The sequence below is a fragment of the Panthera uncia genome, chromosome F2 (genome assembly GCF_023721935.1).
Source record: "Panthera uncia isolate 11264 chromosome F2, Puncia_PCG_1.0, whole genome shotgun sequence".
Taxonomy (NCBI): domain Eukaryota; kingdom Metazoa; phylum Chordata; class Mammalia; order Carnivora; family Felidae; genus Panthera; species Panthera uncia.
The window spans coordinates 2477153-2502609 of NC_064812.1; the positions used below are offsets into that span (position 1 = coordinate 2477153).

Consider the following 25457-nt stretch of genomic DNA (forward strand, 5'->3'; position numbering starts at 1 on the left):
GGCAGCATGAGGGGCTAGGACCCTGGCCAGTTCTGGGAGAGCCAAGTGCCTCGCACACACCTCGGGTGACCCCACAGTCCCGTTCCAACCCCCCAGAGAGACGATTCCACTCTTCCTATTTTCCTCTCACGGTAAACTGAGCCTCGCAACCCCTCAGAACCCTTGCCCGCAGTACCCGCTAGGGTGCAGAGTACTTCCTGTCGCCGCTCCCCCGGGGGCGGGCCAGGGGGACCCTGACGCCCTTTTTCTGTCCCCACCAGGGTCAGAAATCAGAGGACCCAAAGTGGAGGTGGGTCAGCAGCACCATACTCCTCGCCTACGGTCAGATGGCGGTCAAGGCCAAGGCGCACATCCTCCCGTGGGTGGACAACATCTTGTCACGGATGGTCTTCTACTTCCACTACAGTTCCTGGGTATGGCTCCCCCGGGCCACTCCTCTGGAGCCCAGCCTTGACACAGCTCAGGCCCCACCAGAACCTGGGTCAGAGAATGCTAGGACCTTCCAGGGCCTTGGGGCACTCCTCCCCACCCTTACCTGACTCTGAAATCAGGAGGAGCCAAGCCTGGCCTCCTCGTTGTCCCACCTACTCACCCCGTCGTCCCACCCAAAGCTTCGAGGGCTTCCGTGTGGCCCCACCCCCACATTCTCCTTGGCTTTCACTCTGGGGCGTTGGAAGGCCCGGAGATGCCCCATCCCCTCCCCAGGATGATGGCCTGCTGACTCTGTACTCTGCACCCAGGGCGTCCACCCCAGGGGGCTAAGAGGACCAGGCAGCCCGTTCAGGCCATCGCATCCTTCAGATCTTTGGGCTCTGGGTTGCCACACATCGAGTGAGGCGAGACATTGGCTTCTTACTCCTGACCTTGACATGTTGTCAACATATTCACATTTTTAAACAAAACCACACAGCTCCCCCCTCAAAGTCCTACCTATGTGGCCCAGCTGCAGATCTCTGCCGTACTCCCTCAGCAATGCCCTGCAGCCACATGTGATGGTGGCACTCTCTCCTGCCTGTCCTGTGCCCCCTCCATCCCCTGCTCCATGGCCTGACCCCCATGCCCCCATGCCAGGACGAGATCTTGAAGCAGAGCTTCCTCACCGCCATCTTCATGCTGGTGGGGGCCATCAGCCGCAATGAGGGGGCCCACAGCTACGAGTTCTCCCAGATCTCAGAGCTTCTTGAGTGTCTGATGGTGAGTCAAGGTCCTGGGGCAGAGGAAGGGGTCCCATGAGAAGGAGGAGACTCCTCCCTCGGGCCAGCAGCATCCACAAGAAGCAGGTGTTGGAAAGGGGCAAAGAAGTTGGATTTCTAGGGCGTGTCCAAGCCCCTCATAGGCTCTGGCACCTGGGAGCTCTCCATGCCCCCCACTTCTCTTGGTTCTTCAGTGACCCTGAGCCAGCCAGTTGTGTCCACCTCCCAGCTGATGTGGCTGAGGCCCAGAAAGGCCAGCACCATCCATTCTGCTAGCACCATCCCAGCTCAGACCACTGCTCACTAGAGATTTCAGGCTTACAGAACCCCAGGGTAGTGGAGGAAACACACAACCGCTGGACAATTACAACTGTAATAATAAAATAACAGTTTACTGAGCTCCCATTCACTGAGCTCCTGCTGTGACTCAGACACTGTGCTTTGCACACCTTGCTTCACACCTGACATGTGTGCAACAACACTCTGTTATTTAAGTAACAGAGTAAGCAAAGCTTGGGGCAGTGTGGAGACTTGCTCAAGGTCATGCAGCCAGTATGTGGCAGTCAGGGTGCAGACATGACCTGTCTCACTCTAAAGGCTGTGCTCTAGTTCTCTAAGTGCAGCCAGGCCACAGAGGCCCCCGTGGGTGGGTGGGAAGCTGGAGCATGATCCCGTGGGCCATGGGGTGCCAGGCACTGGGTTCTTCAGCCAGGGATGAGACTTGGTGTCAGAAGTGTGATAAGCCCAGGCCTGAGTCACTCAGCCTTCACCTGTGGATCTACAGGTCTTGATGGAGAAGGAACCCCAGGACACACTGTGCACATCAACTCGCCAGCAGACCATTCACATCATCTCCAGCCTCTGGTACGCTCCCCAGCCCCACCCAGGGTCAGGCCCCAGTTCAGGCCTGTAAGAGGCTCTCAATAAACAGTATAGCTATTGTGATTAATTCACACCTCAAAGAATGAAAGTTTAGCATCATTTGCCCAAAAAGAGCCACTGAAGTTCCCAGTGGTGTAGCCAGGGCTGGGATGAGACCAGTCTGTCCAGTAAAGGGGAGCCTGAGGTACAGGGCTTATGAAGCATCTGCTCCCAACCAGGCCATGCTAGTCCCTTACAAACCCTCCTGGAATTCAACCTGCCCAGGAGGCCCTGTAGGCCAGTGAGGCAGAAGTGTACATTTGAGTCTCTGGTCAAGGACAGAACTGGGTGAGGGGCTGCTGCTCGGGGCTTGTCAAATTGGGTCTACTCTGGCCGGGGGCCCCTTTGCAATCACCGGCCCCCACACCCCTCCCTCACTGCCCTCTACCTCTAAACAGTAAACTGAGGCCACCCCTGGACTTGAAGAGGAAATCACGGCTTCTGTCCGTCTGCCTCCGCAGTGTGTTCGCCCTGCCACTGATGGACGTCCTGAAGAAACACACCTGCCTCTTCCTGGAGCCACCCAACATACAGGTGTGAAGCTGGCCCATGTACCCCTCCAATGAGAGGGGCCCCTTGGGCAGGCATCTGGCTCTGCCTGCTGTTCGTGGCTTTGGAGGGGGTGCAGGCTAGATGGCAGAGCCTTTGACCCCCCATAGGATAGGGCTGGGGACCCTGAGCATGTTTCTTAACTTCTCTGAGCCTCCATTTGCCCAACTGTGACATGGGGGTGGTAAGTGTGGAGCTAACAGTACTTAATTCTCCAGATAAAAGGGGACACTGGTGTCCCATGTCTGGTGCACAGGGTGCTCTACAAATAGGAGTATAAGTGACCTCTCTCCCTGCCCGCCCAGAGAGCAGCCCTGGGCTGTCTCACTACTTAACTGCTCTCGCCCCACCCAGGCCCCAGCAGGCCCATCCTTTACTGGGCCGGATGCCCCCCTCCGCACCTCATGGGCTCTGCAGAGGGCATAAACCCATCCTCCTGGGGCACCACCAACACCTGCGACCCGAGTGTTTACCCTAAAGGGCAGGGAACTGGTATTAACCGAGCACCTGCTTTGTGCCAGGCCCCGTGTGTATGTTAGCTCACCTTCCCAGCAGCACTTGTCCACAGGGTGAGGAAACCAGCTCAGAGAAATGGAAGTGTCTGGTGTGGGGGTCGGGGTAGAACCCCACTCCTGCCCCCTGGCCGGGTCCAGACTGGACTGGGACAGATAAGCACTCTGGATGGGGAGAGTGCAAGGGGTGCCCTGGGCCCAGGACAACACCACACCTCCAGAAGGCCAGGGCCTGTCCCCACTCCAACCTTGCAGGAGCCTAAAGTGCCCCCATTGCCAGATGACAACGTCATGGCTGGCTCACCTAGGGAGCTTAGCCGGGTCCCAGACGGTAGGCTGGGGGCTCCTGCTCCTTCCCATTCAATGTGCATCAGCACCCAGTAGGTGGGGCTGACCTCACAACCAGTTCTCACGTGACCAAGGTGGGCTCAGAGAGCTGAAGTGAGTTCCCCAGGGCTCTCAGGGGGTGGACAGCCTGCGCCCAGGGCTCCGCTCTGACGCACCCTGACAGGAGGCGGGCTGGGCACTTTCTCTGGCTGGCTCCCTCCATGAGCACGCCCGGTGAGCCGAGCAGCAAACATTGGGGGTCTCGTGTGAGACCCAGGAGGCAGGACAAGCTGCGTAATTTGCCCCAACTAATGCAAAATGAAAATGCGGGCCCTTGTTTGAAGCTTAGGAAGAATTTCAAGATGGGACCGCAAAGCAGGAAACCAAGCACTCGAGGATCCTTCTGGGTGCCAGGTCTCGCGCAGGTTGCTTGCCCGAGAAGCCAGCCCTGCTGCAAAGGAACTTACCTTGGCCACAGAGAAACCTGTGACCTTGGGCAGGTCTGACCCAGACTGCCCCCCGCCCAATCTCCCAGCTGCCCAAATGGGGCTTGTGCCGGGGCCCTTCCTGGATGTGGTGTGAACGCACGTGGTGTGCAGCCTGGCCACGGGGGTGTGCAGGAAGGGGCACCACTACCATGGAGAGGCCAATGCACTGGGGCCCTGCAGGAGGCCTTGGCCCGCAATCGCAGCCGGGGCCTGGCGGCTGCCCTGACCTGCTCCACCCCCCTGCACAGACCCTCTACAACAAGACCTTGGAGGCCCTGGACCAGATGCTGCAGAGCCTCATCATGCAGAACCCTACGGCCAACGAGCTGCACTTCCTGCTCTCGGTGAGGGGCGGTGGCTGGCACAGTGCAGGGGCGGGGCCGGCACAGGCCGGGCCAAGGATGGACAAGGGAAGGTGCCCGGAGGAGGCAGGGTCTGAACTCCGGGTGGCGAGTGGCCCATGAACTTGGAGGCTTGAGGGCTGACCATCTTCAGGGATCACAGCGGCTTGGGGGAACTGGAGGGCAGGACGGCAGGTGCACCTGGTGGGAAGTGGGCCTTGAGCGCCACACTTGAGGGGGGCTGCTGACGAAGCAGGCTGGGACCTGACCTCCCTCCCCTGAGACCTCGTTCTGCACCCATGTCTCCAGCTGTGAGGAGGGCTCTCACAAGCCCAGCACCCCCACCCTCTCACCTTGACCAGAGGGAGACCAGTCAACAGGCAGGGACAGTCCAGGGGCAGGGGAGGAACCAGAGATAGGACACTGGCTCAGCTGGGAGGGTTGGAAGTCAGGGCCAGTGGACTTCACCTGAATGAGGACCGAGGAGGTCATGGGGTAGAGAAGGGAAGGGAAGGGCCCAGCAGGCAGAGGGCCCGGCCGAGGGGTGAGCAGCCTGTGTGAGCCCAGGATCAGGACAGACAGAGATTCTGCATGGCTGCAGCTTGGGGAGGGCGCTAAGGTGGCGGCTGAGGGTGAGGAGGGGGGTTTGGGTTAGGTTAGGTCCAGCCTGGAGGCCTTGTGGGGGCGAGGGGAGCCACAGAAGCAGGGGCCCCCAAGCTGGGTGCACCGATGGAAGTCAGGTGTGTGCCTGGCGGGGGTGAGGGAAATGTCTGCATTTTCACTCACCCCCTTCCCCCCCACCGGGAAAGTAGTGTGTCCCCTCCCCCTGGCAATGTTGGCGACAAACCACAGCAGTGCCGGGAGTGGCTGTGTTTGCCACCGATGGAAGTCACAGATGTGGTCATAGGACATTGCTGGGTCACAGAATCTCCAAATACCGTTTCCTGCATCCGAAGTCAGAATCACTGACTATAAGCATCCGTCGCTTTAACAAAGAGGCTCAGATTTGGCTTAAAACTGTTCAGTGTAACTGCTTCAATATGTGTTTGTATCCCTTTGTGACTCCGTGCAATTATGTTGCGCACAGAAAAGCACTGTTCTGTACAGGGGTGCGTGTCGCCAAAGGGGTTCAAACCCAGGGGCCTCCAGGGGCTTTGAGCAGGAAACGACCTCTCCTCTCTGGCAGAGCTGTCTGGAGCAGAGGGGTCAGGAGAGGCTGAGCAGAGGGACAGGGGAGGGCAAGACCTGGGGAGCCATGGACCAGGGTGGGCGAGGCCTGAGTCGGGGTGGGCAGGGCCCTGCTGAGGAGGCGGGCCGGAGGTGAGGGGCGTGGCTGGACCGGGCGTGGTCTCGGCCAGGGTGGGTGTGGCCTGGGTCCCGGGCGGGGCGGAGCCTTGCTGGCCAGCTAACCGATTGGGGGTCGGGGCCTGAGCCGAGAGGTGAGCCCAGGGCTGAGCAGGGGGTGGCCCCGCGGAGCCGGGGGACGCGGGGGTGCGCGGCTGCAGCACCCCCTCTCTGCCTCTGCCCACCCGCAGCACATGTACACCTGGCTGGCGTCGGAGAAGACACACGAGCGGCAGCGGGCTGTGCACAGCTGCGTGGCCCTCCTCGGATTCCTGAGCCACGACCTCTACCTGGATGTGAGTATCCAGCTCGCAGGCCCCGCGCCCCACGGCCCCTCTGCAGCCCCAACCAGGCCACCCTCCTCGGGCTCGTGGGGTTCCAGGCCCCCTGGACCTCTGCCACCAGGGCAGCACCAGGACAGTGCCCTACAACACGCCCATGCAACCCCCTTTCTACCACACCAGGGAACAGGCGGAGATTGGGGCCCCCTGCTCAGGTCCTCCCAGCTGGGCTCTGAACCCAGATGCCTGGACCCCTGACCCAGCAGGCTGGGCTCCTGTCAACGTGCTTTGAAGCCTCGGGCAGGTTCCTCTACGCCCTGAGCCTCAGGGTCTCACCCATGAAATGGGAGGAAATGAGTCCTCAGAGGGGTGAGGCCCTGCCCCAGTCCAGGTCAGTGGTGACTGCAGCAACAGTCGCCATCCACCGCGACCCCCAGCGAGTCATGCCTCACAGTCTAACTGCCATCTGTCGCTGGAGCCCTTGGGCTGAATGAAGTCGGCACCATCAGGGAATGAGCGCTTGTGCGTTTATCAGCCAAAATCAGCACTAATTCCTTAGGGAGATTCGTGGGACGTTGAGAAAATTAGTTTCTCTGAACGTTGCCCGGCCGGGGTGTGTTTCTAATGAAGGCGGAGAGGTGGGCATGGGGGCAGGACGGGAGGGAGCGCTCCCTGCACAGACGCCTCCTTCATTCTCAGGGTGAGGGGGACCCCTCTAGAGGGGCTCAAGGGGCCTGCAGTTCATTCAAAATCGATTTCCGCAACCCAGGACCCGGACTGCGACCGGGGCAAGTGAGGCGCTGACCTGGGGTGCAAAATTTACCCAGACACCAAAACACCCCACAATCAAGATAAATAAGGTGGTGTTTTGAAGCAATCTACTCAGCAAATGGCGGCAGCTGTGGGCTGGCTGCCTGTTGTTATAAATAACGTTTTATTGAAACCAGGGCGGGGGTTAGGGCCAGGAGAGTGAAGCACCATGAGGTAAGGTGGTGGTAATGCAGGGCCAGACCGTCTCTAGGTACAGTTTTGAAACTGTGTGCATCAGGAATTGTTACATTCATTTTGACTTTTCTAAATATTGCATTAAAGTATTCTTTCTCTTCGTTTCTGAGTTTGGGGTCAGCCCCTTAAGTTGTGCCCTGAGCTATTGACTATAGCGGCCCGACTGGGTGGGCAGAGCCTGGGCCTGGGGTCCCGAGAGCTGAGTCCCAGCCCTGCCACATGGTTGGAGGGGATGCATTCTGATGCTGGCCGAGCTGGGGTGAGTGCACAGCAGAGGGGAGACCCCACGGTAGGGTCTGGATTCTGTGGTTCCCATACTTTCGCTGCAGGCCAAAGAGGACTTCAGGAGGACTGGGCAGCTGGTGGGCATGCTGGGGATTTTGTGCCAGGACCCTGACAAGGCCACCCGGCACTCCAGCCTGGAAGGGTTGGGCCACCTCTACCAGCTCCTGATGCTCCAGAGAGGTGAGCCTCCGAGGGCCACCACGGTGGACCCACGGCCACCCTGACCACAGCCTCAGCTGAGACCACACCCACACTGCTGAACACAGCCCATCCCAGATCTGCCCCCAAACCCACCTCTAACCCCAGCCACGGCCCTGGAACGCCCCCCCGCCCCCAGGCACACTCACACTCCCGTCCCCATAAGGGCACAGGCCTGACCCTGGCTACACGCGACCCCACCCTAACTCTTGCCTGTCCCAACCTAGACCCCAGCCCACCTCTGCCCCGCCCTCACCCTCGCCCAATCCCGCCCCTGGCCAGCGAGGGAACTTCCAAACGTGGAGGCGCAGGCCCCCAAGCAGCTCTCCCAGGCCAGCGAGGATGGGGCCCCCATCTGGAGCAGCGGAGACCAGCAGACAGCTCCCCCCACCCCCCGTGAGATGGCATTCCCGAAGGATCACATCTTCCAGCTTGGCAGCTCCCAAGTCATCAAGGTCAAAGCCCTTAGAATGGTGGGTAGGTCCGGGTGGGGGGAGGCCTGGCCGTTTTCTGCTCCGACCCCCCACCACAGGACTTCCAGCTGTTGGGGTGGCCCTACTGCACCCCTGGGGGGGATCAGACCCCGAGCCAGGAGTAAGTATTAAAAAACCAAGGCCGGGATCTCACCTGTGTCTCTGGTGGTTAACTGAGAGTGTTTGGAGAAGTCCGTGGCCCCTGGCCTGGGACCTGGGAGTTGGGGGAGGGGGGATTGGAGGGAGAGACCAGGGACAGACCCTGGGGTCAGCAGCCCAGGCCTGAGTCCCAGCTCTGTCCCCCACGGCTGTGCAGCGTAGACAAGCCCTCTCCCCTCTCTGAGCTCCCAGCTTTCTCCGTAAAATGAGCAGGCTGGCATTGTAAAGTCCTGGCCACCATGAGCACCCGGTAAATGGTGGTGTCGGGACGGCTCCCAGGGTAGACACCCTTCCCTGTAAGTCTGGCTTTTGCGGGATGAGAATTCTGCAGAAATATCCCTGAATTCCTCATTTTCCCGGGGGGCCTCTCAACCCTCCAGAAGCCAGACCCTCCTCCTATGAAGGCAGAGCACGTCTCCTCTTGCACGGTCACCTGGTCTACCTCAATCAGCATCTCGGTCAGCAGCCTGGGGGAGCCCAGCAGTTCCCCCAAGGCCCCTCTCATCACCCCAGGGAGGTCCCGTAACTTTGTGACATCCTGTGCCTGATCTGTGTTCTCTTCTGAACATGAGCGAGTCTGAGGCACTGAGTGTGGGCTGGATGCTGGTGTTAACTGGACAAGCCATGTTTCCTGGAGCTTCATGTTCGGAGTGGGCAGTCCGTGATGTCTCCACCTGGTGACTTTGCTCATCCCTTCCTGGTGTTGAGCCCATGACTGACAAAGACCCCTGTCCTTGGCGTACTGATCGGTCTCCCCCTGTTAGACCTTGGGCACTCCAGGCCAGAGGCAGGGTCTTGCCAGGGCTCAGCGCGAGGCCTGGTGGTAGAGCCAGCCTTTGATAGATACCCATCAAGTTGAACCAAATGAAGAAGCGTTTGCACGCAGCTGGTAAGGGCTACAAATATTCCATTAAAATTATTAAAATTATTTTAACATTCTAACCAGCAGCTAATCCTAATATTCTCACAGACATTTTACCAAAATCTTAGAATAATGATTCTAATGAATATTCTAACATCTGTTATTTAACACTTATTTTTATATCCAATAAAAATACAAACATCCTAACAGACTTTCAAACATTTCACCAAATAGGCTAGCATGCAAAGAAACATGTTACCTCCTTCAACATCCTTTCAGACTTCAAACCTTTCTGTCAGCCCCTGTCACCAGCATTCTATCTTCCTCTATCAGACGCTCCAGTCGGAGCCTTCCAGTAGAACTTTCCGAAAGGATACAAGTGTCTCTGTCCACACTGTCCAAGGTACCCAGTACTGAGCACTGGAAATGTGGCTAGTGCTGCTGAGGAACTGAGGTTTTAAATGTTAGTTAAGTTTAAGTTTAAATAGGTACGTGTGGCTGGTGGCCACCATATTGAGCAATAATGCTCGAAGTCTTTCTGGAAGGTTCCACCCGGGCCAGCCTCGGGCTGTCAGAGACTATAGTCTGAGGCTATGGAGCAGGGGTCCCACCCACCACCTTGCATTTCCTCCAGAGCCTCTTTATCACCCCAAGCGGCTCACGGTCTGGACTTAGAGTCACTCTTGGGAGAACACGGGCAGAGGCCAGTTGGGCTCTTGGGGAGGCCCTAGCACAGGACGGGAGCCCTGGGCTCTGGAGCCAGCCTATGCCGTGGTAAGGGCATCCACGCGCCTCTCTGGGCCTAGGGGGTGACCCAGGTGACCTTGAAGACCCTTCACAACTCTGAAGTTCAAGTGCTCTTTCTTAAAATCATGGAAGGAGGGCTGGGGCTTGGCCTGGGGAGCAAGCACCCAGCGGGACGGAGGCTGGCAGCTGAGGAAGCCCACGAGGCGAGGACAGGGCAGAGGAGGGGAGGAAAGGAGGCTGGCGGGGCCGTGCAGGTCCCAGGACAAGCACTGGGTCTGAGTGAGGAAGGGAGCCATGCCTCTGCCCTACCGTGGGCATCACTCTCTCCCTTCCTGCCCCCGGGCCGTGGCTGGCTCAGAGACATGTGCAGGTGATCACGTGTGGTCCCGGAGGAGAGGGGCTCAGAATTACGGGGTGCTCAGAAACCCGAGTGGCCTGAAGCAAAGGGAAAGGGAAAGCAAAGGCAGGAGCGGACACCTGGGCACGCGTGACCCACAGTGACGGCTGCCCTCACTCCTGCCGGTACAGGAGGTCATGAAGCATCTCACGGTGGCAGAGCTGACCGACCTCATCTGGACAGCCATCGACGGACTGGGATCCCCCAGCTCCTTCCACGTGCAGGCGGCCGCCAACATGCTGCTCCTCGCCATCCAGGAGCACGGGGCCGAGCTGGAGACGGTGAGAGGGCCGGGGCACCCGCTGAGGGTGGGCCGGGACGGGTCTGGGGGCAGAGGGACGCCCGGCAGCCAGCACCTGAAGCCAGCATCTCTGGGCCAAGGCAGCGTCCCCGAGCTCAGCCCCGATGGGGGAGCCACAGACCCCACCCTGACAAGTTCCACTGAATGAATGAGTGAGCGAATGAATGAACGAATGAACAAACGGCCCAAGCAGGTGTCCTGGGGCCCTGAGTGGTGTTTGCAGGCTCGTGAGGCACACGGGCGCTGATGGGACAACTGCTCCAGGCTCTGGCGTAGCACATGGGGGAGGAGAAGGCACAGACCTTTCCAGAAGTTCCCGGTCCAATGGGTGGGGCAGACACGGACAGATAAGGACTGAACAACATAGGAAGTGCACCCAGTGGGGTGGGAGTGGCCCCCGGGAAAAGGACGATTGATGACGCGTCCTGCAGATGGGGAAGCCCCAGGCGGGTGAGCAAGGGCACCGAAAGTGGAAGGCGAGGGGCGTTCCAGGCTCCCAGAACAGCGTGTGCCCAAGTGGCCTGCTCGGGAGGTGACGAGGCCGGTGTGTCTGAGCCTTCCGGTGACTGGGCAATGTTTGGACAGAGTTGGAGGGCCTCTCGTGCCAGGGGAAAAGGTGGTGGGACCTCTCTCCCCTCAGCCTGGGACTCCCCTTCTGACCAGGCATCCGGGGCGGGGACGTGCCTCCCCTCAGACTTCCCCGGGCAGGGCTGGCCTCCCCCATCAGACCAGCTCTCCCCCCTATATCCTCTGCCTCCCTGCACAGGTTGCCAAGCTGGGCCGAGCCATTCACTTGCAGCTCTGCTCTGTCCACATCCCCCAAGCCAAGGAAGTCGCCCTGCACGCCATCACCCTGCTAGCCCGGAACCACACCTCGGAGCTGGTGGCCACCTTCCTGGACCCCTCCATACCCTTGGACAGGTGCCCGGCCCCACCCTCCATCCTCCCCCGGGCGGGGAACAGGGCCCCACCCCCAGCTCTTCCCTCCTGCCTGCCCCCTCACAGCGGCCCACAGGGACCCCCACAGGCCTGGGTGCAGGGAGGGAGCCTGCGTATCTGTTCGCTTCCTGCACGCCTCCTGAGGCCGGCTCCGGGGGGCCACTGCCCACCATCCCGTGCCACATAGGACACCCCGGCCCAGCCCCTGTCACCTGTCGCCTCGTGGACCCCAGGCGCGCCTGAAAGACCCCAGCCAACACCTCCTCTCCCTCCCCCACCCCGGTGGTCACCTCGGCCCTTTTGGGTGGGGCTGGCTTTCTCTCGAAGCCCTCAGACCCCCCCCCACCCTGAGTCTGGAGGCGGGCCAGCCACACTCGGCTGCCAGAAACCCCGCCCTCAACCCTGCACTCCACCTTCACACCTGCCCCTGAGGAAAAAGCACACATTTTTCATTCCCGGCCACCCTCCTGCAGCTCTCCCCTCCCCCCCCCCAGCCCCCCGCACCTCTGACACCGCACTCGGCTGCCAGCCTTGCTTCCACTCCGCTGAGGAGTCAGAAGGCACCGGAAGAGAGCTCGCTCCAGCTCCCAGCACCCGAGACTTGTTTCCAGAAAGATTTCCGCTTTCCACGCTGCTGTTCGTAATTTCGAGGGTTCTGGAGGGTCTGTTTTGTTTTGCTTTGTTTTGTGTGTGTGTGTGTGTGTGTTTGCATTGGGAACAGAGAATGTCACCTGCTTGATGGAATTTGAGGATCTTTTGAACAGCTGTTGCGAATGTTGTCCGGGCCCCCGAGAAGAAGGTGTCTTTTCCATCGTCAGGCGCAGAGCTTGAAGCGTATCCTCAGAGTTGCCCTATTGACTGTGTTGTATATGTATTTAACCGATGTCCATTTGGATCTGTCTCGTTCTGAGAACAGCACGCTGAAGTCATTTCTAATGCACTTCTATCCACGGACCCCTCCACCTCCCGCAACTTCTACCTCGTAAAGGTGGTTGTCATGGGATCTGTGCAGACACACAGCTTCCTGAGCAGCCGTGACGTTGGGCATGATCGAGTGCACTGCCCTGTCACATGTAATGCTCCGAGGGCCCGCAGCCCACTGTGTCTGTTCTCAGGACAACAGGTGCGCCTGTGCTCGCCTACGTTTCCGCGTCGGCCCCGCGTGTGTCTGTCGTCCCACAGACAGCGTGGAGCCCGGTTTCGATTTGTGATCCAAATTGGAAGTCTGTTTCTTTTAACCAGGGAGCTAAGTCCTTCCTCCACACTGATCAATACGACTGGCTTGTGGAGTCTCTACCCCATCCTCATATCCCGTCCTGGTGTGTGTTTTATTTGTTCTATTTCTTTTTCTACGGGAGATGTGGTCTTTGATCCTTAATCATTTTTTCCATTTAAGAAAATGATCCTTAATCCTTTTTTCCATTTATGGGTTCACCTTTCGTAGTCTGCTTTGTCCATCTTCTACGGGTACCTTCTACCTCCCGGCCACCTGCCCATAAAACCAGCAGCGAGACTGATGTCCTCTGTGCCACCCCTCTTCTCCTCCTGTGTTTTCAGCTGCACATGTTCACTTGGCCGAAGTCGGCACTCTGCTCAGCTCTGGCCCCGACACGCGCCCCCTCGCCTCCCCTGGAGAGCCCTAGTCCTGTCCTAAGTGGACGAGCCCGTCTCTGACAGGCTGGGGGGGGGGGGGTGGCCAGCTCCAGCTTGCCCTGGGCACCTGCGTGTCACAAGTCATGTGCCTTGAAGGACAGCTTGGCTGGTCATAAAATCCTTGGTTCACACTTTCTTCTATTAAGTCTAATGACAGTAATCTTTTTGCCTTTGTAAATATGTTTGCCTTTGCAAGAGGTCTTTTTTTTTTTAATGTTTACTTATTTTTGAGAGACAGAGACAGAGCACAAGCAGGGGAGGGGCAGAGAGACAGGGAGACACAGAATCCAAAGCAGGCTCCAGGCTCCGAGCTGTCAGCCCAGAGCCCGACGCGGGGCTCAAACCCACGAACCGCGAGATCATGACCTGAGCCGAAGTCGGAAGCTCGACCTCCTGAGCCCTCCGGGCGCCCCTGCAAGAGATCCTTCTTTCTGGACACCTTGGAGCGTGTTTCTTTACCTTCGAAATGTAACTGTTTTATTAAGAAATGTCTCAGAGTTGATCACTCTGTGTTAATTCTCGCAGGGACCTGGTAGACTCTTTGACTATGTAGGTTTAGGCCTTCTGCCGTTGCTGTTACTGTTTCTGGAAAGTTCTCTAGGTCATCGCTTCAAATATCAGTTCCGATCCCCTGCTGCGTTTCTCCTTCCAGACTGGGAATCGGAGTGCCGTCCGTCCCTGGCCCGCCCTCTGTCTGCAGTACTTTGTCCTCTTTGCTCCTCCCCTGGGAGCATCTTTCTGCTGTTCCTCAATGCCCCTCAGCTTCCGTCTTAGCCCTCTGGGCGTCTTGCGTTTTTTCCACCTGTGAGATGATGTCGTCTCTCCCACCTCTTCCTGGAACTCAGTCCACTCCCTTTTCCTTTCTTCGCTGCGGTTTTTCTTTTTTTTTTTTTTGAAGCGACAATTCGAGGTGGCTTTTCCTATCTGTCGGTGCCGGCTGGAGTCCGTGGGGCTGCAGGGGCCGTGTGGCCTCACGGCCTTGTCTGCCCCGGGCTGCTCTTTAGGGAGGGGTTTCCTCTCTTGTGAACTGACCGTCTTTCTCGGTTTGGTTTTGTTGTTGTTGTTGTTGTTGTTGCAACACCTCTGTGGACCTGTTCGTTTTGTTCCCGTTCCTATAAAACCCTAGTAGTGTGTTCTGTAGGATTCCAAGTTCAATGGCACCCTCTTCTGTTTAGTGTAGCAAAGTCCAGATAATTTAGGAGATTCTGTGTCTTCGTGGCAGTGAAAGGGGCCTGTGTCCTCCAGTTGGGGTTTTTCGAGTGTTTGGGGGGGTGGGTTCTTTTTTCTCTTGTAGGGCCTTAACTTTTTCTCTTTCTCATTGTCCCTTTTGTCACCCAGTTTCTCTAGCCAAAGCTCTCAGGGTCCCCTTGACTCTCCTCTCTACACCCAGACCCATCCTCAAGGATCCCAGCAGCACACCCTCCCCCTCACCCCTGTGTCCCCAGCCCTGTCACCATCCTAGTCAGGACATCGCTGGCTGCCACGGAGTCCCTGGCCATGTCCACCCCTCCCTCCCAGCAGCCAGAACAGGGCTTCACTAGTAAGTCGGACCCCCTCACTCCTGTGCTGCAAGCCCTCCGGTGGCCCCATCTCACTCGAAGTCAAATCCAAAACCTTGACAGTGGCCAATAAGGTCGTGAGCTGGCCCACTCTCTCCACCCCGACCATGCTGACCCTGAACATACCAACAACGGCTGTGAGTCGGGGCCAGAGGCCAGGGCCACATGGCTCCCCCCTTACGTCCTCGGGTCTTTGTTTGTGTCCCGTCCTGGGGACGGCTTCCCCGCTGCCCCACTAGAAACCGAGCACAGCAGATGCGCCCTCCCGCTGTCTCCTGCGGCCCCCTCCCCTCCCCTGCTCTGTGCTCTTGGTCTGACGTGCCCTTGCTTGCTGGCTGAGCCGCGCAGTAGGGGTCGCTCCCACACGGGCAGGGATTTTACCCATTCTGTCACTGCTCTGTCCCCAAGTTCACTGCCCACACGTGACCGTGCTGAGCACACACGTGCCGACAGAGCAAAGTAGAAACCGTGGCCTCTGGGTGCCCTCGCTCCTGAAGAAGCCTGTCACCTAAGTCCCTCCAGGCAGGCTCTGCCCCCAGAGACTTGCCCTCGGTCACACGGCCGTGAAGGCACAGAGCAGGGACTTGGGCCCACGTCCTTCTGACAGCAAGGGCCGCACTCTTTCTAGGCCCCACCCTATGCTTCAGAGTCTCAGAAAGCCTCAGAGCTGTCGTGCCTGCCCAGCCCAGGGCTGTCTGAACGCTGGGGTGGGGGCTCATCCAGGCCCCCGCTCTGGCCTCCGGACCCCACCCCCGCCCCTCCAGGCGCTTCTACCCAGCACACAGGCCCACAGACCCCGTAGCACAGAAAACAGAGGGCCGTCAGGGTCACCGACCTCTCGGGAGCCCCAACACCCTGCCTCCCCAGGTGTCACGGGCCAGTGCCTCGGACCAAGTGGAAAGGTCACAGGACCGGGCAGGCCTGGCCCCCAGCCCCAGCTGCTCTGTCACAAGGCAGGGCCCCGATCAGGGCAGTCCTCTCTCTCTCTCTCTCCAGTCCTCAGTGTCCCCATCTGCAAAATGAACACAAGTTAGCATAAAGCTCTGATGGCCCCCACTCGACCCAGGTCAGGCCCGGGGAGCTGGACCCCAGCAAACCCAGGCCAGGAGGAGCCAGCCGGGGCAGGCCTCCAGGCAGAAGTGCCAACGGCTGAGCAGGTGCAGGCCGGGCGGGGGAGGAGTGCTCGCAGCACACGTGGAGGCCCGGAGCGGCAAAGGTCGGAGGGCAGGGGTCAACCGGACTTTGGAGCCACTGAGGGCGACAGACAGACTCAGAGTCTGTAGCTGGGGTGCGAGGAGCCTGGAGGACAGACCCCGAAAGTGAGACCCAGGAGCACGGACCAGGGGCAGCTGGCCCGCTGTCCATGGCACATCCCCCAGGCCGCACACACACACACACACCTGTCCACACCGCCCTTCGTGGTGAAGGCGGTCACCCCAAGATGCTCTCCTCCACCCCCCAGGCCCCCGGATCCAGCCCAGCCTCCTCCCTCCCCCTCCCCTTCCCCCACTACTCCAGGCGCCTAAGACCCCGCTCACCGTGGCCCGCGCTGTGGCCGAGCACAAGCAGGGCTGGCCTCACGGCCCCTCTTTGCCCACAGCCACGCCTTCCAGTTGTGGAGGGCCCTGGGGGCCGAGCGCCCCGTGAGCCGCCTGGTGGTGGCCACGCTGCTGGCCTGGCTGCAGGAGCGGCCGCTGCCCCCCGGGGCCAGAGACGGCAGCCCCCCGCCCGAGGATAAGACCTACCTGCACTCGCTCACCGTGAGTCTCTGCAGCCACTGCCCCGACGCGGCCCCCAGCCGCCACCGGGCAGACCGGCTTCCCGTGTGCAGACGCCGGTGGCATCCAGGGCACCCGCTGTGCTCCAGGCTGGGGGAGGGGGAGCCCCGTCTCTGGGCCGGGGAAGGGGCACGGCCAAGGGCTGAGCACGTCCTGGGGGGGCGGTGCTACGGAGCCTGTTTCTACCCCCTGAAGTGGGACGGCGGTGGTCCTGCAGGGCTGCTGAGGGCCCTGGGTCACAGGGGCGTGTCCCCAGGATGCCGGACGCGCTGTGTGGGTGGCCTCACAGCCCGGGGGGGCTCCAGGAGACAGGTTCCGGCCAAGGAAGAGCGGGGGCGGGGGGGCGATGGAGAACCCCTCCGTCCACACTTGGGCTCTGGGGCTGTAGATCTTGGAGGAACCTTTGAGGCCGCCTCCTGCAGCCCCCGCCCTCCTGTAGGAATCCCCCCAGCCCAGCTTTCCTCCTTACACAGCCGCAGGAGCGGGGAGCTCACTTCCTAGCACGGCCACACCTGTCCTCCACGGCTGGACTCTGACGAGGCAGCCGCCGTGGCCGACCCTGTTGTCTCCCCGGCTGAGACACCCCCCCCCACCCCTAAAGCCCCCTGAGCAGCAGCCCGGAGCCCGCAGGTGCCCCTCCCCACCCGGAGCCCCCAGGCTCGATTCCGTCTGAACGTGGCCGCAGAGGGGGGGTCCACCCCGTGCCCGTGCGGCCCCCCACCCCTCCCCTTAATGCCCTTCCCACCAGAAACCACACAGCAGCACGGGGTCAGCAGGGGGGTCTTGTCTGTGTCCCTCCACACCCCGAGCCCTGGCCTCCCTCTGTCCTGACTGCTCAGCGCTGTCCCCCCACCCTGAGGACCTTCCGGATCGAATGCTCCGGTGGGCACGGGAAGCCTCGGGCCGCCGTCCCCAGGCTCGGGAGCTACAGCGTGTCCCCTGCCCCCTGCCAGGCCATGAACTTGCTCCATGAGCTGCAGTTTGCCGGAGAGTTCAAGAAGGCGGTGCAGGAGGCCTACCCAGAGCTCCTCCTGGCCCTCCTCACCCAGACGCACTACATCTCGGAGCTGAACCTGCCCGAGGAGCCGCAGCCCCGCCAGGAGGCTCAGCCGCTGGCCACGCCCAGTCCGCAGAGGTAGGGGGGCTTTCAGGCTCCGCCTGCAGGGGTGAGGCAAAGACCCCGACCTCCCAGGGCTGAGAAAGCAGGGGCACGCCCCACGGCACCAGGCACCTACTGTCCCAGTTCTGGAGGCCAGGGTCCGAGTTCAAGGTGTCGGCAGGGCCGTGCTGCCTCTGAAGCCTGCCGGGGAGGACGCTTTCTGCCTCTTCCTCTCCTGGCTCTGCGGGCAGTCTCCGTGTCCCTGGCCTGTGGACGCGTTGCTTCCGCCTCTGCTTTCCTTGTCACCTGGTGTCCTCGGCCATGTGTCTCTGGCTCAGTTTCCCTCTTCTTGTAAGGACACCGGTCATGATGGGTTAGGGCCACCCTAAGGGCCTCATCTTAACTCGATTGCATCTGCAAAGACCCTGTTTCCAACTAAGACCACACTCACAGGTATGGGGTTTAGGACCTGGACATAGCTTTGGGGTGGGCGGGGGGAGAGTCGACCCCCGAGCACCGTCACGGCCAGCGCCGCAGTCACGCGGAGGGACTCAGGGCAGGCATGTGGCTGGTTTACTTGCTCCCCGAGGGTCGCTGGGCAGCAGACATCCTCGGTGACAGGACACGGCACCTAACGTCTGCCCACACCGGGGCACCGGGTCTTTCCTGAATGTGGTCCTTGTGGGGGTTCGGCGAGATGTTTCTCGTCCTCCCCCATTGTACAGATGAGGAAACCGAGGCTCAGAGAGGGTCAGAGGCTTTCCCAGAGACACACAGAATGCCCTCGAGTTGCTGAGCTAGTGCCCGTGGGATGGCAGAGGTGTCCCCCTGGCCACCGCTGAGCCCGTGAGGGCAGACGCCCCTCCGGGTCGCCTTGCGCATTGCTCTGAGCCCCGTACACTTTTGCACCGACGTGGGCGGGTGTGGCCTGAGCGGCGTGGACGGGGCCTGCGTCGGAGGGTCCGCGCCCCCGTGGCGCTCGGCCACGGTTGGGGCCGGCTGCCGCGCCCTCCCTCCACGCCAGGTCGTGTCTTGAGAAACCCAACAAGCAAGTCTTTAAAAACCACAGGGACCGACTCTTTTCATTTGTTTGTATTATGATGTGTTTCACGTAATTTGTCAGTTTTAACAGCTCTCCCCAAGGCGCGTCACTGAGAAAAAAATGCCACTTCTTCTCGTATTGCTTCTGAATTCGAATGCGCATAAAGTTCTTTTTTTATTCACATCAACCGTGCGACATGCATGAATCTTCCCTAATAAGCTAATAAAAACGTTCTCCTCCCAGAACGTAGGTAGGAGGGCCAGGAGGGGGCTGCAATGAACCAACTCCCTCCGTCTGCTACCCCCCCTCCCAGCCCTGCCCCTGCCCACCCGGGTCCAGCCTCCAGCTCCCCCTGCCCCACCTCCCACCCCACCCCCCCGCCGCTCTCCTGCCCTCCACGCCACAGCCCGATCCCAGTCAAAACACATCCAAGGCCTCATGACCCCCAGCCTCTCCCCACTTACTTCAGAAAAAGCCAGATCCTCGCGGTGGCCCCGAGGCCCCTCTCCCTCTGGCTCCCTGTTGCCGCCTCCGGGACCTCATTTCTTGTCACACGCCCCTCACTCACACCCTCTGCTCCAGCCTCTGACGTCTCCCCACTGTTCCTTAGACCCCGCGTGTGACTGCCTCGGGGCCTCTCACTCCCTGGTCCCGCTCCCCCCGATACCCTCACTTCTTGCCGGGGTCTCCGACCACCTTCTCTAAAACGGTGGTCCTACTTCTACCCTGCCGCTCCCCCTCCCAGGGCCACTGCCTGACAACTGTTATCTGTGCCCCGTAGACCGGAAGCCCCCAGAGAGCCGGGGTGTCTGTCTGTCTCGCCGGGGGGAGCAGGGGTGCCTGTCCATCTGATTTAGGGCTCCCCCAGGGAGCAGAGTGTCTGTCTGTCTCACCGGGGCTCCTCCAGGGAGTGGGGGTGTCTGTCTGTCCCCCCCAGGGAGCAGAGGTGTCTGTCCATCTGATTTGGGGCTCCCCCAGGGAGCAGAGGGCCTCTGTCTCCCCCAAGGAACCAGGGTATCTGTCTGTCTGACTTGGGGTTTCCCCAAGGGACATATCTGTCTGTCTCCCCCAGGGAGGGGGTATCTGTCCATCTCCCCGGGGCACCTGTCAGCTTCTTACCCAGGCCAGCTGGCTGGAGATGCTCAGGCAGCACTGGCCTCTCCCTCCCGGACCTCAGCCCCGCAGCCTCTCTCTGGGCAAGTCCTCTCCAGGGAGGAGGAAGGTGGCCCAAGCAACTGAGGGACAGGCTCTCCGACCCCCCTGCCTGGCATAGTCCACCGGCTCTGATTGGCCGGTCTTGGATCACATGCTCACCCGTGAGCCAATCGCCTCGGCCACGGGGGCACATGGGGCTCTGACCGGGTGGGGCTCCCACACCCTCCCTGGGGCTGGGACAGGACCTGAGCCCCCCTTGCCCGGAGGAAAACCCGAAGGGCCCAAAGGAAGGGCAGGCCAACCAGCAGCAGGGCCAGCAAATAGTCCGGGACGGTGGGGACACAGGCAGCCACTGTTACCCAGCGACCGCTGCAGTCTAGGGTCTGACGCCCAGCGGATGTGGCACCATGAAGGGGGACACAGGCCAAGGAGGGGATCGGGGCACCCGCTGCTGAGAGGCCTCCTGTCTGTGGTGCCCCCAGCAGCATGGGGGTGGCACCAGATACCAGGGAGCACCCCAGTGAGGCAGGATCAAGCCTCTGAAGTCTCTGACACCCTGCTAAGCTGGGCCAGCCTCTGGGACCAGCAAGTGGGGGGTGGGCATGGCACCCCTTCCCCAGCAGGGCTGCAAAGACACCACCGCCCTCCCTCTGGGTCCCTTTCCTTTGTATCTCTGACAAACAAAGCCTCTTTCTTTAGAGAGTTAACTGCTTTGGTCAGTTCTCGGCTGGGTTCTCCTCTGGGACCCGTCTTGCCCCATGAAGGACTTCTCATCCCTTTAGTTTCTCCATCATGGACCAACTCTCTCATTCTCATGGGGCATCTGATTTCTCTTTATTTCAAAGACACTCTCTTGGACCACTTCTAAGTACAGCCAACATATTTTCCTTTTTGCCCTGGCTTCTAGGAAGCTCATATGTAAAGTTAACATTCGGAACCTCCCTACAGTACTTGGTGCTTCCTTTTTGTTTCTCACCTCCTTCCAATTTGTTGTCTTTTAAACTTTAAGCTTTCAAGGTAAAGCTCTTTGTTTAAAACACTGTTCACAGTCCTGGTTTTTGGCAGTTGACAAGGAGCAAACGAGCAATTCATAACGATATGCTCTTCGGTCCCGGATCTGAGATCGAAGACCTCATCCTAACCTCCCCTGTGAGCACTCGGCCCTGGACGAGTGGTCAACACTCCGGGCCTCGGTCAAGGCGAAGGTGAAGGGTTCGATGGCATGACCCCAGGCCCAGCATCTTCTTGTCCGTTTGCCCGGTGGGCAGGGGCCCTGGGATCTGCAGGGAGATGTGACTTCCCAGGGATTGAGCAGGGAGGGGCCGACAGAAGGCACAGGACTCGGTCCCGCCTGTCCTCTCCTTACCACCCCGGGGCCCCCACAGCCCTGCCCAGACCCGCCTCCATTCCTGGCCAAGCCCGGCCCCTGGCCCCTGGCTCGGCGGTGCCCCTGCCTCCCGCTCCATGCTCCCTGCGGCTCTTGGAGGAAAAGAAAGGTAGAAGGGCTACCTCGTCAGCACTTGCAGGGGGACCACTGTGTGCCCCACTGGCAGCACTTAAATACCGACGGGTGCTTGCTGTGTCCCAGACCACGCTCATCACCAGAGGCAGGACCCTCTGCTAGGGAGCTCACAGCCCCATGGAAACGCACATGGGGGTCAGGTGACAGCCCGGTGACAGTTGGGTGCTTGACACACTGTGCAGAGTGCCCTGAGGGAGAGTCATCACCTCCACAGAGGATGACCACCTATCGTGTAGTCCCTGAGGACCCAGCACCTGGGCTGAGACCTCACTGATGGTTGAGGTCCCTGGGTGGGGGCTGGGAGGGCACAGAGGCTTGGGGGGAGGGGACAAGCGGGGCGGGAACAGGAGGGAGGCCTTGAAAGCGGCCTCCACACCGAACAGTGGGGAGCCACGGAGGGCTCTATGCAGAGGGAGTGGCAGGGTCCAACTGGCACTGGGGATGGGTGGTCAGAGTGGGCAATGTCCAGGTGAGGGAGACCCAGCGCTGCCCTCCTGCAGCTAACATGTGACCAGGGGACTCCCGAGAGGGCGTCTGGACTCCAGGTCGGGAAGAGGAGGCCGGGCCTCATTTCCGCGTCGTGTTCCTGGGAACAGCAGCAGTCGGGGCCTGAGGCATCGGCAGGTCAGACACACGAATCCAGCCCAGTGTCCAGGGCAGGCTTCACCCCTGCACCCTCCCTGCTGGCCTCGGCCCATCTGCACGCATGGCCAAGGCGGCGGAGGCCGGCGACAAAGGCCACTTCGAGAAAACAACCGCCGTGGCGGGGACGTACAGGGGTGCAGCCGCTCAGAAAACTGTGGCGCTTCCTGAAAACGCGGAATCAAACAGGGTCTCCGTGGGCTCCAGCAGGCCCGCTTCCGGGGTTTGGGTTGAGGCCCCTGGAAATTCCACCCCGGGACACTCGGTTTGGCAAATCTGCTCAGAATCGTGCTTGGTCCTCGCTGATAGCCTCATTCCGGGAGCCGGCTCACACATCCAGGCCGATGCGACCTGTCGCGTGGGGCCAGGACGGACGTGACGAGGCGCAGGGTGGCGGGGTGGGGGGAGCCGGGCCTGTCCTCCTGGGCCCTCGCCCTGTGTCCTGCCTGCAGTGCCTGGACAGCCCTAGGCCCGTGACCGAGGTGTCACGGTGCAGGTGTGGAGCCAGGGGCCTCGCTGCTCTTCTCCTCTGCTGCCCCCGGCCAGGCGTGTGACCGGGACAGACAGGGCACTGGATCTCGAGCTCGCCATCCCGCTCTGCCGTGTGTCCGGCAAACTTTCTTGAGTTCGCGTGTGCATGCGGCCAGCAGAACCTGGTTTCTCTGCGTCCTCTGAAAGCAGAGGGGTGTCAGGAGTGCCGAACGGACATTTGTCTGGGCTTCTGTGACGCCACACTCCCCAGCTCTCCTCCTCCCTCCCTGCAGCGCCCTCTTTGTATTCTTGGCCCCACATTCAAAGGGCACCATCCCTTTAAGGCTCAGCCGGGACCCTCTGTACCTGTGACTTGGGAGACCGCCGATCTCCGAAGCACTCTCCAGCCCTGTCCCCCGAGCTGCAGCCTTGGAGAGCCAGCCACGGACGCGATGCGTGTCCTCTGAGGCTCTCCAAGCACACCTGACCCTGACTGTGCACCAATCCCATCTCAGACCCTCCCTCCTAGAGGGGGCACCCTCCAGGCCCTGGCCCCGGCAACTGACCATAGAGCACAGGCCCGGGCCCTAGTGTCCTCACGCTGCCCCCTCCCCCAGCACAACTCACCCCCAGGGAGGCCTCCAGGCCACTGGGGCCCTGAGCCCAGACAGGAGCCGGAATGTCCCTTTCCATCCAGGGCGGCGGGGCACCCTCGCCGGGGGCAGGGCTGGCTCGGTGACCCCCTCTGCTCCCCGGCAGGACGTCGCTGGAGGCCCTGAAGGGTCTGCTGTCCACCACGGGGCACTGGCAGGACTTCGCCCACCTGGAGCTGCGGGGCGCCTGGGAGCTCTTTGCCACCACCCGCACCTACCCGCAGGGCGTGGGTCTCCTCGCCAGGTAGGAGCGGGGCCAGGGCAGGGGCCAGGGCCTGAGCCGGGCCACTGCTTGTCCAGGAAGCTGGGTGTATCGACCACAGTGACGCCTCGGGTCCGCCTGTGAGCACGGCCCCGCGAACTCACACGTGCGCGCACACGGCCCTCTGGCACGGAAGTCGGTGCCCCGGTGCCTGGCCACGTGCACGCCCACCGGGGGCCTGTGGACACGGGTGTCTTCTCCCAGCCCCACCCCTGCGGAGGCCGCCTAGGGGCCTGCTCCTCGTGTCCCATAGGCCCAGTCCGGGCCCGGAACCCAGTGGGTGGCCAGCGGGTACAGAGGGACATAAGGGAATGGGGGCCCACCCACCCGCAGGGACAGCTCTGGCCGCTCAGCCCCAGCTGGGTCAGGTGATGGTGGGAGGGTGGACGCCAGGTCGAGCCTGCCACGCTGCCCTCCCCCTGCCCTCCCCCTGCCCTCCTCCCTTCGCCCCAGGGCCATGGTTCAGAACCACTGCAGGCAGATCAAGGCAGTGACCAGCCAGCTGCTGTCCAGCCTGCAGAGCAAGGAGAAACGGGAGCGGAAGACGGCCATCCTCATCCTCGTCGAGGTAGCGGCCTGGACAGGGGGAGGGGAGCCCCTCAGACCCAGCCCCCTCCTCCAGCCACCTCGGTGCCCCATCAGGACCTTTCGTGGGCAGAGGCCCCGCCAGATGGACCCCTCACACCCGTTCCTTCCCGCTCCCGTCTCCAGGGCGGTCCACAGTCTGGGGCTGGGTCCCCCACTTAGCAGCCCCCCCGTCAGTGGCCCGGGCGAACCCATCGCTCCACCTGTCCCTGCCCCCACCCCTACAGAGCTGGTCGGTCAGGCAGAGCGGGGCTCAGGTCGCCCTGAGCCAAGAGGGCACAGGTTAGAGCAAGACAGTCGCTGGGCGTGGCAGACTTTGCAACTGAGGCAGGGGCCACGGCAGGGCTTGGGCTGGGGGTGGGGAGGGGGGGTGCCGTGTGGCATGTCCTTAACCGACCTCAGTGGGGAGAAACCCAAGTCAAAGCCTGCTGCCACTCGCCACCCCACCCGCCACCAGCAGGGAGGTCCAAGCCACCCTCCCCGGGGCTCTGTCCCCACAGGTGTCCCGTGAGCCAGGCCATTGGCCCCAGTCTTGCCGTGTGACATTAGGCAAGACCCCTTCCCCCTCTGGGCCTCAGTTTCCGCAGCGAGACATCAAAGAGTTGATCCAGCTGGGAAAGAGGATTCAACTACTTGTTAACCAAGATACCCCCGGGGGTGCTGGTGGCTGCCCTCCCCAACACCCCTGCCAGACCCCGGGCCTGGAGCCCTGCTCCCGGACACACGCGGAGGCTCCCTACGAGAGCCTGACCCGCCCGCCCTCGGGGACTGCCCCAGTTCCTCTACAGCCCCACGCTGCTGGAGGTGCTCCCCAGACAGGCCGTCCTGACTGTGCTGGCCCGAAGCCTCAGGGATCCCAGCCCCGAGGTCCGCGTGTTGAGCCTACAGGGCCTCGGAAACATCCTTTTCCACCCGGAGAAGGTAAGGGTCCGAGGGGCTTCAGAGCTGGCGTGCGCACACACACGTGCCCACCAGGCCTACCGGGTTGGAATCCTGGCTCCGTCCCTCACGGCAGTGTGGCTGGGGACACATGACTTTACCTCTCTGAGTCTCGGTGTCCTTATTGGTGGACTGCAGTTGGGGATGGTTCCTTGGCAGGGTTGGGGAAGGGGTAGAGTGGCTGCTCCCTGGGGACGTTGTATCGTCCACACCCGGAGAGGGACAGTGCTATTGCCGATGACAGGTGCTTAGGGGGAGCCCACAGGTGGCACCCAGGCCAGTCCACAGAGGGGAACGCCCCCAAGAATCTCAGAGATGGGGGTCCTCCCACCCACTGCTCACCTGTCTTCTCCATCCCCTTCTGGCCTCCCCCCAGCACCCACCATCACTGGAACAGCCCACTCCCATAGTGAATGGTGGGGGGCATCATCAAAGAGGCAAAAATCGTTCTGGCCCTGGATGCCCGACCTTGCCCCCACGGTGGGTTCCCAGGGTCCCGTGCAGTGGTTAAGCGCCCAGGTGATACACCAGGACGCCAGGGCCACCCTGTCCTCCAGCACTTGCTAGCTTGCGAGTTTCTTCAGCTCTCTGGGCCTGGGTCAGTGTCCACATCTGTGAAATGGGAGGCGTAAGAGTGTCTGCCCATGAGTGCCAGGCTGAGAACACACGTCTGGGCACAGGGTTCCCCTCCGGCCATCCATCCACCCACCATCCACCCATCCATCCATCCATCCACCCACCCATCCATCCACCCATCCATCCATCCATCCATCCA

The 25457-nt window shown here is 61.1% G+C and overlaps 1 protein-coding gene across 2 annotated transcripts in view; it reads left to right on the forward strand.

The window, feature by feature from the left end:
• Positions 1–25457, forward strand: part of LOC125924368 (maestro heat-like repeat family member 5) — a 61494-nt gene that overhangs the window by 29356 nt on the left and 6681 nt on the right. For both annotated transcript variants that reach the window (XM_049632858.1, XM_049632859.1), the window contains 15 exons: positions 261–413; positions 1072–1194; positions 1978–2057; positions 2513–2648; positions 4239–4334; positions 5867–5971; positions 7291–7426; positions 7727–7899; positions 10214–10363; positions 11150–11304; positions 16135–16294; positions 17266–17447; positions 23003–23140; positions 23612–23726; positions 24521–24664. In XM_049632858.1, the coding sequence (XP_049488815.1) occupies positions 261–413; positions 1072–1194; positions 1978–2057; positions 2513–2648; positions 4239–4334; positions 5867–5971; positions 7291–7426; positions 7727–7899; positions 10214–10363; positions 11150–11304; positions 16135–16294; positions 17266–17447; positions 23003–23140; positions 23612–23726; positions 24521–24664 (2046 nt within the window). The remainder of the gene's footprint in view (positions 1–260; positions 414–1071; positions 1195–1977; positions 2058–2512; positions 2649–4238; positions 4335–5866; positions 5972–7290; positions 7427–7726; positions 7900–10213; positions 10364–11149; positions 11305–16134; positions 16295–17265; positions 17448–23002; positions 23141–23611; positions 23727–24520; positions 24665–25457) is intronic.